This window comes from Eublepharis macularius, chromosome 18 (assembly GCF_028583425.1).
Source record: "Eublepharis macularius isolate TG4126 chromosome 18, MPM_Emac_v1.0, whole genome shotgun sequence".
NCBI lineage: Eukaryota > Metazoa > Chordata > Lepidosauria > Squamata > Eublepharidae > Eublepharis > Eublepharis macularius.
The window spans coordinates 34,343,788-34,358,375 of record NC_072807.1 but is presented as its reverse complement, the minus strand read 5'-3'; the positions used below and the strand labels follow the sequence as shown (position 1 = coordinate 34,358,375).

General features: G+C 44.6%; 1 protein-coding gene across 2 annotated transcripts in view; it reads right to left on the bottom strand.

Annotated features, from left to right (window-relative positions):
- Window positions 1-3,332: 3,332 nt before the first annotated feature.
- Window positions 3,333-14,588, bottom strand: part of UBE2Q2 (ubiquitin conjugating enzyme E2 Q2) — a 30,505-nt gene continuing 19,249 nt past the window's right edge. The window contains exons 7-13 of one of the 2 annotated variants that reach the window (XM_055002647.1): window positions 10,491-10,551; window positions 10,295-10,385; window positions 10,023-10,081; window positions 8,397-8,445; window positions 7,871-7,966; window positions 6,762-6,837; window positions 3,333-5,043 (exon numbers count right to left, since the gene is read on the bottom strand). In XM_055002647.1, the coding sequence (XP_054858622.1) occupies window positions 5,012-5,043; window positions 6,762-6,837; window positions 7,871-7,966; window positions 8,397-8,445; window positions 10,023-10,081; window positions 10,295-10,385; window positions 10,491-10,551 (464 nt within the window). In that variant the 3' untranslated portion in view covers window positions 3,333-5,011. The remainder of the gene's footprint in view (window positions 5,044-6,761; window positions 6,838-7,870; window positions 7,967-8,396; window positions 8,446-10,022; window positions 10,082-10,294; window positions 10,386-10,490; window positions 10,552-14,588) is intronic. The other variant, XM_055002648.1, reaches the window with a different exon arrangement.

Genomic DNA, 14,588 nt, shown 5'->3' with positions numbered 1-14,588 from the left:
AAAAATCAAAATCCAGAAATGAGCCACAGTGTACGTGATGGGGTTGGTATGGGGTCAAGAATTTCTCTCTCTGAAATTCACTTTTTTGGATAGCACCAGATTCTGCTTTCTCTCTTATAAACAACAGGATTTCTAAGAAAAATCACTGCACTCTTTTGTAACTTCAGCCCTTGCAGATGCTTTATGTTACACACCCCAAGGTGATACTCTGGCAGGAAGGCTGGGGAAGACATTGCCTGCCTCTGAGCATTTGCAGAGTGAAATTCTGAAATCTTGCAAACCCTCCCAGCCTGTCTTCAAATTTCTCTTTGTTCAAAAAGGAATTGATTAGAAACTGACTCCAAAAAGAAGAAAAGGATTATTGAATTTCAGAGGGAAACTCTACTACAGGATACCTTTGTATGACAACTAATCCAAAAGACAAAAAGCTGTGTGTGAGCTTTAGAGTTCATCAGAACATGAGACATTACAAGATAAGGCCTGTTCTTGCCAGTCATTGCTGTGTTTAAGGGGCTGACAGGCACTGTTGGTGTTAAGTTGCAACCTGGTTGCTGTGAGCAAGAAAAAAGAAATGCTTTCAGTTGACAATGCAAAGGCTGGCAAGTTTTCTTTGGATCTGACAGCCTGTAATTCAACAGGTGGCAATGCACTAATGGACTTCACCTGTGGTATTTCTACTAGTCATGCAGGTTGAAATCAACAGCTATGTAAACTTACAAGATTCCTTTTGTTGCAGAGTTGATTTAAAAGCATAATAATTCCCCTCCCCCCCCCTGCCTCACACAAAACAGTTGTATGTAGTTTGTTTTCAAGTCTTCCATAATAAACACACAGCAGTGGCGTGGAGATTACACCTGTTTTAATTGCTTTTACAGTCTAAATGTACAAGTTTCCCTAGTTTATGCTACACTGTATAAAGAATACCATGTGCCCAGAGAGAATCTTTTGTGTCTTTTAGCATTCCCACATTAGGGTTGTCGTATCTCCAGCACTTCAAAATCCACCTAAAGGGACTAGCAATGTCTACAATTGCAGAAAAATCTGCCTTGCTCAAAATAGTAACTGCGCTTATATACCGCTCTTCTAGACAGATTAGTGACTCAGCCAGAGCGGTGAACATGTTAGTGTTATTATTATCCCCACAATACAGCTGGGGAGCTAGGGCTGAGTGGAGCGGCTTACCCAAGGCCGCCTGCTGAGCTCATGGCAGTAGTGGGAGTCAAACCAGCAGAACGCTGATTCACAGCCCAACCACTCACTATGCTATAATAACTGTGCTTATATACCGCTCTTCTAGACAGATTAGTGCCTCACCCAGAGCAGTGAATAAGTTAGTGCTATTGTTATCCCCACAATACAGCTGGGGAGCTGGGGCTGAGAGGAGTGGCTTACCCAAGGCCGCCTGCTGAGCTCAAAGCAGGAGTGGGAGTCGAACGAGTGCTGATTTGCAGCTGAACCACTTAACCACTGTGCTACAGCAGCTCTCTGTAGATTGTCAAAAGACTGTGGCGGAGGTTTACCTGAACACGAGACCAACATCTTTATGTATGTAACATCTGCAAGATGGTGGCAACCACCAACCAGGACAGGATAGGAAAAGCAGCTGGGGGCAGCTGAGACTTGCTTCTTCTGCCTACCTGTTCCCTCCCCCGCTGCACGGTGGCAGGAGTGGCCAGAACCAGCAAGCTGGAGAGAAAAGCAAGTGGGCAGGAGTGGAGGGCAGAGGAGCCATTTTGAGAGAATGTAAAAGGATTTTTTCCTCCCTCCCCACTAGGTATACTGACCACTGCATCCCTAGATATATAATAAAATAATAATATTTGATTTATATACCGCCCTTCAAGACAACTTAATGCCCACTCAAAGTGGTTTACAAAGCATGTTATCATTATCCTCACAACAAAACACCTTGTGAGGTGGGTGGGGCTGAGAGAGCTCCAGAGAACTGTGACTAGCCCAAGGTCACCCAGCTGGCTTCAAGTGGAGTTGTGGCCCTGGATATCCTGAGCTCCCTTACAAGCTAGGGGACGAGTTCTCCTCTGATTCTCCTTAAGCCTTGATGTCAGCAAGGAGGCAGGTTTTTGACCAGGTTTTTGACCATGGGGGCAGGTTTTTGACCTTCACCAGTCCTGCCTGACACCCTGGCTTCCTGCCCTCTGTGCTTGTTCCTGCAGTCCAGAGAAACTGAAGAGCCACTTTGGTGTAGCGGTTAAAAGCAGCAGGACTCAATCTAGAGAACCGGGTTTGATTCCCCACTCTTCCACTTGAAGCCAGCTGGGTGACCTTGGGTCAGTCACAGCTTCCAGGAGCTCTCTCAGCCCCACCCACCTCACAGGGTGATTGTTGTTGTGGGGATAACAACAACAAACTTTGTAAACTGCTCTGAGTGGGTGTTAAGTAGTCCCGAAGGGCAGTATATACACCGAATGTTGTTATTATTTTTATAAAGGCAGCCAGAATGGTGCAGTCAGGCTGGGATCCGGGAGACCCCAGAGTCAAATCCCCCATTCTGCTATGGAAGCTTGCTGGGTGACCCTGAGCCAGTCCTATGCAGTCAGCCTAACCTACCTCAAACGATGGTAGTTGGGAGGATACAAAGGAGAAGGCGAGAATGTTGTGAGCCATTTTGGGTCCCCTTGGGGAGAACGAGAGTATCAACAAAGTAAATAAAATAAGCAAAATGCTTGAAAATACTTAGTTGTGCTGGGTCGGACCGGTGGCCCGTCTAGTCCAGCATCCAGTCTCAGCCTGGAGGGCCTACAACATGGCATAGAAGCTAAGGCCTTCCCCAGTGCTGGAATTCAGGTTTACCGCCTCTGGAGGCGGGGATTCCCTGGACTCCCCATGGCTAGTAGCCACCAATAGACCTACCCTCCATGAATTAGAATCAGAAGTAGGAAGAATTGGGAGGGGGATCTTTATGTATTTTAAAAATTAAAGATCCATCTCTCTTTTGTTCCTATTTCTAATTCTACAATGGCAGAAAAGGAAACCTGCTTTCTTATAGACCTTGGCGTTTTAAAAAAAAATTGCCATCTAAATATTAAGCCGCCAAATTACATTTTCTTTTGGAGTCTCTGCTTCGGATTAATATTTTAGGAATCTTGTCATAAGACAGCTAGGAGGAAGCATCAAAGATCTCCAGTCCCTACGAGTCAAGCAGCTCGCCTCTTCCCTTTATATACATTATTTAATGTTAAACATACAGCAAAAGATAAAATTAAATATAAAAACGGCGTATTATTCTTCATCTTTACAAACACCAGCGCCATGAAAAATGCTACACTCCAAGTGGTTGAAAGCCAACTTATGCAGACTAAGCGGAAACAGAATTCTTAAAATGGTTCTTTATTCATAAACTTGATGCAAGTTTACAGATTACTGTACACTGCCAAATAATTCTGCAATGAAAAATGAAACTAAAAAAGCATAGCCAAGTGTGCACTTGTTGTTCTGCTAGTCCATTAGAATATTAAAGAATTCAATAATGTATTCAAAAAGAGGTTATCACCTCAGGATTTAAAAAGAGCTGTAAAAAAAAAAGGTTTACAGAATTCATCCTTTGATTTAACAGGCTTTTATATGACTGAATGGGTACAACCAAATAAAGCAGAGAGGCAGGGAAGTCGGCTAAAGCATTGCGAGAAGACTATGTGAAACAGCCTTTTCACTGGGTCAAATGCTTGTAAATTGTTCCTCCAAGTGGGAAAAAAAGCATATATGACCAAATGCCTGAAGCCCCCTCAGCAATTGAGGAAAAGCATACTCTTGATATTTTTCAAGTGGGGGCAAAGAGAAGGGAAGGGAGGGGAGACAAGTCAGGACTTTTTTTTTAGAAAAGTGCTTATACCTTTAATTCAGTTCCTGTGAACAAAACTACCAAAAAACCCTCAACCCTGATTTTATTTTTTTAAAAGGTAAGGCAATGAGATACATATAGTAGTTACCAACCCAGATTCATTTCCTAGAAGGAAAAGCAATTCTCATTAGTTTTTCAACAAAACCACGCATGGCTATAGCAACATTTAAAAATAAAATAAAATTCCGAATCAAGAGATTCTTGGGACTCATTACTGTTGCTTTTGCTTAAAAAACCTTTTTCTTTGTAATGAAAAGGAGTGTCTTCTTGATTTGTGCTGATCACTTTAGAAGTTCATTAAGCCTACAAAGGATTGCAACGACCCGTTAACAGAACTGAATGCCTAAATGAAGGTTTCCTAGTACTTTAAATAACTTTCAAGCTTTATACCTACGGTCTCCTTCCTGTGAAGGAGGAATAGAAGCCAAACAGCAGAACAGTCCAGTAAAACTATCGCTCCAGTGGAATCGACTAGTCGCAAAGTTCTATCGGCATAGCCTGGCTTTGCTTAAGCAGTGAGACATCCGAGGAGCAGTCTCTTCCCAGAAACAGTTCATATCCTCAACACAGCCAAGGGGGGAAAAAAGAGTTTAATGATTTAACATACAGTTTTCCTATATATCAGTGAATTTGGCAATACTACAAATGCTTTCAATTTTAGGCCAGAGGGAGGAAAAAAAAATAGACTGGTTTTAACAAGACCTGAAAAAAAGCTTTGTAACGTATTACTAAACTAATGTTGTTAAACTTCATTGGCTGTAAATAAAATATATTGCATTTCTCTGCAGTCTGGAAAAAAATAAGTGCATACAAAAGTACTGGGTGGGAAGTTTTCTACTGAATTGGTATTTTAGTAAGCCAACAGCCTGGTTTGAAGAATCTTATGCTTTTAGTAAGGAGGGAAGATCGGCCATATTAGGCGTAATCCGTAGGGGCAATACAGCAATCGGTTTAGTCCAAGGTACTCAGCGGCGGGAGCAGAATTGTACGGCTATAACTTATACTGGATGCGCCGGTCAACAGATTACCCACTATTATCTATTAGCTAGAATCTTCAGTATGGCTGTTCCAGGGGCATTCATAGCTTGAATCTGTGTCGGAAGGAAAATCTTTTTTGTTGACATTGGTCCAAAGGTACGCAAGTCTACAAAATTAACCATCTTCTTTCGGAGGTGTGAACCAGCCTGCAGGAAATACAAAGGATTCGCTATCTGTGAGAGTTCAACAGCAATGACCAAGGCCCGTTTTTTTTTTCTTGACAGACATGAGGCTTTTCTACTGCTGTATTGTACAATGCAATACTCTTGTAGGACCAACACTTTCTGCATCTACTGAAGTTAGCGCAAGGAAAAGGGCTGCAAGCATGTGATTGTTCATGTGTCTAAATGGCTCAACAAAGCACCACACCGAACAGATCCAAGCTCTGCCAACCACTCACACAGTGCCTGGACGATCTGGGCAAATCACTGTTTGGACAAAAAAGGTCTATTTGTTCTGTCATGCCTTGGAGATGCAGAATCCCGTGCTTACAAAATCCCGTTCTGCGACTGGGAAAGATTATTCAATTACAAATGTGGTCCCATACAACGTTTGTTTCCTATGCGGCAGCCGTACACTAGAACAGTCAGCCAGTTACAGAACGTATCCATTTTGCCTTTCTGTTATTTAAAGCCAAGTCTACATTTTTATATTATCAAAACTTCTAAGACAGAGCTTTTTTGGATCCTTAGATACTTTACACCATCTACGATCTAGAGATGGAAAAAACATCATCTTTATTCTCCCCCCACCCCCAATCATTTAACACACCAGAAACCAAACCACCTCCTCTCACCCCCCAAAGCCACCCTTTTCTTGTTGGCCTGCTCATCAGTAATGGTGTCATCTTAATCCAGAGATTAAGTTTTGGCAGGGGCCCAGTATATATTTGGAGAAAGGAGCTTTTGTGGTCATGGATGCCCCGCAGTCTAGTTAACAGCTCTGGGGAGGCTCAGGCTGTGAAGAAAACGTTGGAGATGCGTGAAAACTACATACACGCTGTATCAGTTCAGACAGCACATGAAGCCATGGTTTAATTAAACAAAGGATGCCTGGCGCAACTGCCTGAACATGGGTTGCTCCTCTAACTCCAGGTAGTTGGGATCTGTCAGACCAGGAAATGAAAACCACCGACTGGTCGACCAACTGCAATCGGTCTGGATGGCTTTGTGTGCTGTGTGACTGCGAGGCTGGAGGCTGTGGCTCAGAGCAGCTGCTTAGCATGCAGAAGGTCTCAAGTTCAACCCCAGGCGTCTCCAGTTAAACGTGATTAGGCAGTAGGTGATCTGGAAGGCTGCTGCCTGAGACTGAAGAGAGCTGCGGTTAGTCAGAACAGACGATGCCGATCCGGATAGACCAACAGAGTCTGAGAACAGACAATGCCAGCTTGGGTAGATCTTGGATTTAAGTCCATGTAAGGCAGATTTATGTTTTCAAGATAGTTGCAGGTGGGTAGCTGTGTTGGTCTGAAAGAGCAAGTTTCGAGTCGTGCCGCATCTTAGAAACCAACTAGATTTCCAGAGTGTGAGTTTTTGACGAAGGGAACTTTGACTCTCAAACACTCACACCCTGAAAATCGAATTGCTCTCTAAGGTGGAGCTGGACTCAAAATCTTCTCCCCACCCCTGCCCCCACACTGCCAAGGCAAAGAAGAGGCAGAATTTGTCAAGGCAAACCATGATGCGAATGATCGCCTGCAAAGCTGAATCCTGGTCTCTCAAGCTTGTCCGAGTTAAACAATGGTCTGAACTGAGCCACTGAGAATAGAGTGGGCTTTAAAGAGAATTATTTTTGGAGGGGCGTGTCTCTCCTCTGATGTTTATACTTACAAAACTATGAGTTTTACCACACCTTACATACATACCATACATACCATTTTTCTCATGTAACTGTACTAGAGATTTATAGGACTGCTGTGCTCTTGCTAGATTATATTGGTTCTGGAAGAAAGAAGAAAGAAGCCACCGATTTTAGTGCTTTGCCCAATGAAGGACACAGGCAAAGGCAATTATGAATCAATCAGGCCCAGGATTAGGATCCAGAGGAGGTGGCCAAGCCAAAGCCTTCAGCCATGCTGGCCTAAAACTGGAGGCAAGTGGGCCCATTTGAATACACATTAGAGAATCCTACGCAACGTTTATAATTTGAACTTTGCTATGCCTGAGGTATCTACTTCAAAACCAATGGGTTTTACCCAGGAGAGCAGGTTTTTACTTATTTTACTTTGTGTCTTGTCTGCCTGGGTGACCTTGGGCGAGTCACAGTTCTCTGGAACTCTCTCAGCCCCACCCACCTCACAGGGTGATTGTTGTGGGGTAATAATAACACTGTAAACCGCTCTGAGTGGGCATTAAGTTGTCCTGAAGGGCGGTATATAAATCGAATGTTATTATTATTATTAAAGCAATGATGCTGAGTCTCACAAACCACAAGCGGCTCTTTGACAAAACTGACATGAGAGCCAGTTTGGTGTAGTGGTTAAGAGTGGCAGGACTCTAAATCTGAAGAACCGAGTTTGATTTCCTCACTCCTCTGCTTGAAGCCAGCTGGGTGACCTTGGGTCAGTCACAGCTCTCCCAGAGCTCTGTCAGCCCCACCCACCTCACAGGGTGATTGTCATAGGGATCACCACCAAACTGACTTAGTGGTCGGGTAGGATTGTATAGGGGTAGGCAGTCCTTTGGGCATGCTGGTTCCGAGCAGTACAGGGCTTTAAAGGTCAATACCAGCATCCTGAATGGGGCCCAGACACAAATTCGGAGCCAGTGCAGATAGACCAAGACTGGACCAATGTGGTCCCTGCGACCCACTTGTCAACATCCGGGCTGCCACATTCTGTACTGACTGAAGTTTCCAAGTGCTTTCAAGGAAAGCCTCATGTAGAGCACACTGTGGTTATAAAAGATGATGCTAAAAAACAGCAAGGTACACAGAGCGAACGACGTCATCGAAATCGCCCTGCCCTAGAATTACCTTATTTGCTCCAAACTGAACTCTGGCTTTTCCTTTGACCAACGTAGCGTTGATCTGCATAATGACAGATTCTGTGGAGTAGGCACTGCTCCAGCCCTAGAAGGAAAACGGAAAAGACAACTCTGACTCTGACCCAGCACAAGGTTGCAGTCAGCAGCTGGTGGAAGATGGCGCTCCGGAGATGGATTTCCTTTGGCTGAACCGCATGTGTTTGGATGACCAGCCTCATTGCCTTTCACCGCCTTCTGAACAGATTCAAGTCTTTCCTTCCTATGGGGGAAAAGCTTGCTTGCCCTCCCTAGCTCCCCACCACGAGCCCAGTGCAGATCTTGGGAGCCCCCCACCCCTGGAAATCCCTTCCCTGCCAAGCGGAAACATCGTTTAAACTGGCAGCACCCAAATTACTTGCCATTCTGAGTCCTGTTTGGCATGTAAGAGGGAGAGAATGAACTTGGCAGCCCCGATCACAACCCACAATTGCACAGAACTGTAATGATTTAGGGCAAGATTCTGTCTCTGTGTTCACCTGTTTAGTAAGAAGCTCCATGCACAATGCACCTCCACCAAGCACATACCTGTGGGACAGAAAATCATCATCATCATCATCATCATCATCATCATCATCATCATCATCATCATCATCATCATCATCATCGATTTATATACCACCCTTCAGGACAACTTAATGCCCACTTTGAGCGGTTTACAAAGTATGCTATTATTATCCCCACAACAATCGCCCTGTGAGGTGGGTGGGGCTGAGAGAGCTCTGAGAGCTGTGACTGACCCAAGATCACCCAGCTGCCTTCAAGCGGAGGAGTGGGGAATCAAACCCGGTTCTCCAGATTAGAGTCCCGCTGCTCTTAACCACTACACCAAACTGGCTGAGAATACGGCAAGAAAACAGCTGCTCACTGTACAAAATGTAATTGTCTATCACATTTTAAACACCCCACACTTCCCCCCCACAAAATCCCAGAGTGGTGTTTGTGGCTTTCCCTTCTCTTCCTTACAACCACCCTTTGAAGTAGGAAAGGTTGCGCACAGCTGGCTCAAGGTCTCCCAGTAAACCCCGATCTTCTCTGCGCAGAAATATGTTCACTAAAGTACGCTTTCCAACATTTTTAAAAAAGCTTCGAAAGCAAGAGCCTCTGAGCAAAGTAAGCATTGACCAGGTCTGGTTTCTATTCGCCATGCCTGAGCAGAAAATCAGCGTCATCTTCCTATGGGAAGACATCACGTAATTGCTCCTAAAGTTATGCACGTTGCAGGGCACCGGGAAAGATTTATCCGTCCCACAAGCAGCTGCAAGCATTGTCCTTCTGACTGATCAGAAAACGGGCTGGTCACCTAACTGATCATCAAGTATTTTTAAAGCATGAATGGGACGAAAAAGAGAGAGGGGGGACGTCTGGAATTTTATGCTGATTATAATAACAAATCCACCCCTCCAATAAATTAAAGTCAACATTTTACTGAAGTTTTCTATGGATCAGCTTACAGGTTTTCTTAAAAAAAAAAAAGACTTCTGAGGAGAACAGAAATCAAGCTAAGTAACAGCGGCCACTTAAAAACATGGTTGCTTTTTAAGGCAGTTGTCCTAAGCAGCCAGAATCAGCCTGCTGTGTATCTGGAGATGCCTGCACACAGAGCATGCGGGCAGGAGGGAAAACTGTTGCCGTGCTGGCAGGTTTGCCCCGACTGCTGCAGCGCCGCAGACATGCAAGGTACACGCTTGCCTCCCTACACGTGTTTCTGGAAACAGTACAGTCCTTTAAAGGTTATATCATAAGACATTTCTGCTCATAGACATGGAAGCTCTCCAATACAAGTTCAAGTATCCTGTCTGCAGCCAGGGCAAGGAGCCAATGCACCAATCTGAAGTGATGAAGCGTGGCACGGGAGTGGCATTAACGACTGGACAAAATCCAGCTTACGTACGAACTGGGCTTAGAGCTCTCCAAAAAGCACTTCTCGCACAGTCAATAGAGGGATCAGTTCAGGGCGGTGATAAACCTTCCTACATAAAGCAGCAACAGAGGATCACGAAATCTATTTGCTAAATCCTCACTTTGCAGCAGGATTTCAATCCCTGAAGATCATCATCTCTGATTTATTTTAGTTTGGGGCGGGGGTGGGGGGGAGAACTTACCCACCAGTAAGCACAGGAGAAACCACTCTCACAAACGGAGGGTCGAAGGGAAAGTTATCCTAAAAAAAACCAGCAGATCCAGAAAGTTATCCTAAAAACAAGCCGTTCTAAACATGGTACACTAATTTTTTCATTGCAGAAACAGGATCCCATGGACTCCCCCCCCCCCCCTGCCCAAATTAATCTTTGGAATAACTCCCCACATGGAAATGTACGAGACACTGCTTTGAACACCTCTGCAAATTCTACCGGACTGACTTGTTCCTCCTTACCTTAAAAGAGAAGTTGAGTAAAATATATTCTACACCTTCTTTTTCTTTTAAGACTTGAAGATCACTATGTAACGGGCTATCAGGATCAACCCTAGGAATTGTGACAAAGGAAAAAGGAGAACACAGGGTCAGCCCGATAGACAAGTCTGAGAAGCTGCCACTGGTTTGAACTAAGTTTCTGAGCTGGAGTGCTTACTTTAGAAGTTTGACGTGCCACTCGTACAGGCTGTCGTTTACAAGTTCCACTGAATAAATCCCTGTGGAAACAGAGAAACCTGCATTAGGGGATTAACTCAATTTTGTTCGTTAGAAATGCTATCCCGTTTCACTCCGGCACTGGGTGGGGGAGGCGATGCACATTCATGGACTGCCTGGAGGTGTGCCAGAAACAGCAGGTCGCAGATTTCAGTCTCACCACCCTAACAACATAAGCAGGACCCAGACGGATCAGAACAACGGCTCGTAGTCAAGTATCCCGTATCATAAGTCGCTAGCCGGTTGCCCTGCGGGGCCAACAAACAAGGCAGAGAGGCTGAGGTGCTCCCCTGACGTTGCCTCCAACGGAGATTCAGAAGCTCTACTGCCTCTGAATATGGAGGTTCATGAACCTCTCCTCCAGGAATCAGTCTAACCCCCTTTTAAAGCCAACTCTGCTTGCGGCCATTACTACCTCCACTGGCAGTCAATTCTACAATTTAACGGCTCGTTCAGTAAAGAAGTATTTCCTTTTTGCTATCCTGAACCTATTGCCCGTCAACTTCATTGAGTAGAACCCTGAGCTCTAACATTATGGGAGAGAGAGCGAAAGCTCTCTATTCACTTTCCACACAGCAGTACTCTGTGGCTTGCATTAACCATCAACCAGTTTGCTGTAGTAGATATGAGCGGCAGGACTCTAATCTGGAGAACCGGGTTTGATTCCCCACTCCTCCGCTTGAAGCCAGCTGAGTGACCTTGGGTCAGTCACAGCTATCTCAGAGCTCTCTCAGCCCCACCCACCTCACAGGGTGTTTGTTGTGGGGATAATAACAACATACTTTGTAAGCCGCTCTGAGTGGGCATTAAGTTGTCCTGAAGGGCGGTATATAACTTGAATATTATTATGTTGATAACCATATGTGCCCCAGAGGACACTCCGATCAGGAGAGAAACAACTATTGGTGGTCCCTGGCCCCAGGGAGGCCCGCCTGACCTCAACCAGAGCCAGGGCTTTTTCAGTCCTGGCTCCCACCTGGTGCAACTCTCTGTCTGCTGAAATCAGGGCCCGGCAGGACTTGCTATCGTTTTGCCGGGCCTGCAAGACAGAGATGTTCCGCCAGGCATTTGGTCGAGGCTAGGTTGGGCCCCTACTGGCTGAAAAGAGGAGAAGCGAAATATCTGAACCCTCTCTATTAGAGCTGTCCGTCATCCTGGCTTTTTAATTAGCGTAAATTGACTGCTGCCATCTAGTTATTACACTGTTGTATGTTTGTGCTGTTGGATGTTTTAAAATGTTTTTCCTGTTTTGTGGTGCAAAAATTATATGGTGTTTTTAATTTGTTGTAATCCGCCCTGAGCCTGCCACGGGGAGGGCGGAATAAAAGTCCAAAGTAAATAAAAAAATAAGTAAGAGCGGTCTGATAACTGCTCAAGCACCGTTTCAGTATTTCTTCAAGCCGGTACTGGATTTCTGCTAATGTCATGTCTTTGCAATTTTGCATTGTATATACCCCATTGAATCATTTATTGAAATGTCCTTGAAACTGACTGTACTAATCTCACAGTACACAAGCCACCTTGAGTCTCAATAAGAAAGGTGGACTATAAATGACATTAAATAATAAATAAATAAACATAAATAAAATATTCCATTTGCTAAGGAAATGAGGCTCTCCGTCACTGAACACCGGTGTGTGTTTTCCGTTCAACTTAACCAAGGTGGACTTGCATGCTTAGTGAACCTACAGGGGCTCTGGAGAAACAGGAACAGCTTTGTGTAAGAAGGTCCGAACATGGGAAATTAATCCTTGGATGCTCATCTAACAAAAATGTTTTTACAGCAACGAACACCATCAAATCTACTAATTTTTCCAGCTGTTTCTCTGTTCTGTGAATGTTCTTCTTTTGAAAAAAGCCTCCTGTATCAGTGTTTGAGAAAGACGATAGTCTAAGAGCCAAGCTACAAGTGATGCCTTACACAGGTCGGACACTTGTCAGCTTACCTCAAGTTTTTATGGGAAATGTAGGCGTCCTGGTTTTACAGCTTGGCTCTCCATTACAGCTGCAAGACCAGGATGCCTACATTTCCCATCAAAACTTGAGGGAAGCTGACAAGTGTCTGACCTGTGTCAGGCGTCACTTGTAGTTTGGCTCTAAGAGATGGAGACACCGTATGCCAGTAAAACACACACAGCTGACGAAGGTGGTTTCAGCTAGCTCAAGCTTTGACTCTCAAAAGCTTATACCCTAAAAATCTTGTTGGTCTTTAAGGTGCCACTCGACTCAAACACAGCTGATGACATCCTGTTTTTGCAGCCACACACCAGTAAATAAAGGGCCTTTGCCAAGAGCATGAGCTCATATCTCCGTCTCCTCCAAGGGATTAGCGCTTTCCATGAAAAGATCGCTTTTCACACAGAGCGCCTATAGATAGCTAACTCCCTAGTACCGATTAAGAGCAAGCTTCTTAAGAATGCTTTCCCTCCGCATCTCTATTTAGACTACCCTTCTTGATTGGATGAGCAAACTGGGATACCTCCAGATCTAGACTCAACGGAGCTGGCTGCGTTTAAACCAGATGGGTGACTTCTTATTTAGGGTATGTGCTTTATTCCAAAAAACGAGACACACGACGTCTCACACAGAAGCAGGAAACGAGAGGCACAGAAGAAAGAAGGGTCACGAACTTCTGCTGCCTGGAATCTTTGATTATGGGGGCATCGTCAAAAACAGGAAGGGCCATAGCTCAGTCCCCGAGTCTGCAGTTCATTTCAGTTCATTTTCCGGCACCTCCCCTTAAAGGACCTCAGGTCCTCTCTCCCCGCAAGACCTCAGAGAACTGCTGAGTAGATCCAACTGGCCTGGGAGGATCAATATGCTCAGGTCTGCTTTAGAAAGAAAATCCTCTGAGAGATTGCAGCAGTTTCCGCAGGTGCAAGGACATGCATGGTGCAGACACATTTGCAAGCACAGAAGCTCTTTTCCGTCATGCGAACACGCACCACACTTACACTGGAGTCTCCCTGTATACAACTGGGTGGAAGATGACTCCTGAAAACATTTTATTGGAAAATAAATGCCTTTATGAACTCAAGAATCTAACCAGCACCAGGTCTTAGGACACTACCATACTCTTGTTGAGAGCCAGTCTGGTGTGGCGGTGACCACGTTGGACTAGGATTCAGGAGACCCAGGTTCAAATCCTCACTCTGCCATGGAAGCTCATTTGCTTACTTGGATGAGCCAGCCACACGCACTCTGCCTAAACTACCTTACAGGGTTGTTGTGAGGATAAAATGCATGATGCAAACCACACTGTCCCCCCACCCCCCTTCTTGGGGAGAAAAGCAGGGTAAAATGTAGTAAACACAAATAAATATTTTAGGCACAAATGATATGTGGAATTGAATGACAAGGACGGTCAAAGATGTGTCTGGCTAAGCTGTTCTAAAGGAGAAGAGCAATATACTCTTGCTTACAAAGTTAAATGTACAGCTCCCTCTCGACAAATCTGGGAGCAATATTTGTTGGGTAGGATTATGCACAATCCATTTTTTGGGGAACTTGCATATGGTAGTCCCTTTATTTGAATATGATGAAATATGGAAACCAGTTTTAGATGTTTTAAATGCCAAAGAAGTAATCCCCCCAATGCAACAAAGTTTGAATGCTTGTTTATTGTAATTCTTGGGTTTTTAACAATTTGCCAAGAGTTATTTTGATCATTTCTTTTATGGTTTAATTTTAATCCCTTTCTTGTTTGTATTTTATGGTTTTATCATTTCTTGTATTAAATATTTTTCTTCTTTATTAAAAAAAAAGACAAGGCAGGGTAAGAGAACTTGAGTACATCCATTCTAGAATGGAAGGATTTAATAGAAAGATGTCTCGCAAGACAGAGTTATACCCAGGGCTTTTTTTCAGCAGGAACGCGGTGAAACGGAGTTCCAGCACCTCTTAAAAATGGTCACATGGCCAGTGGCCCTGCCCCCCTGATCTCCAGACAGACGGGAGTTTAGATTGCCCTCCACGCCGCCGAGTGGTGCGGAGGGCAATCTAAACTCCCCTCTGTTGGGAGATCAGGGGCAGGGCCACC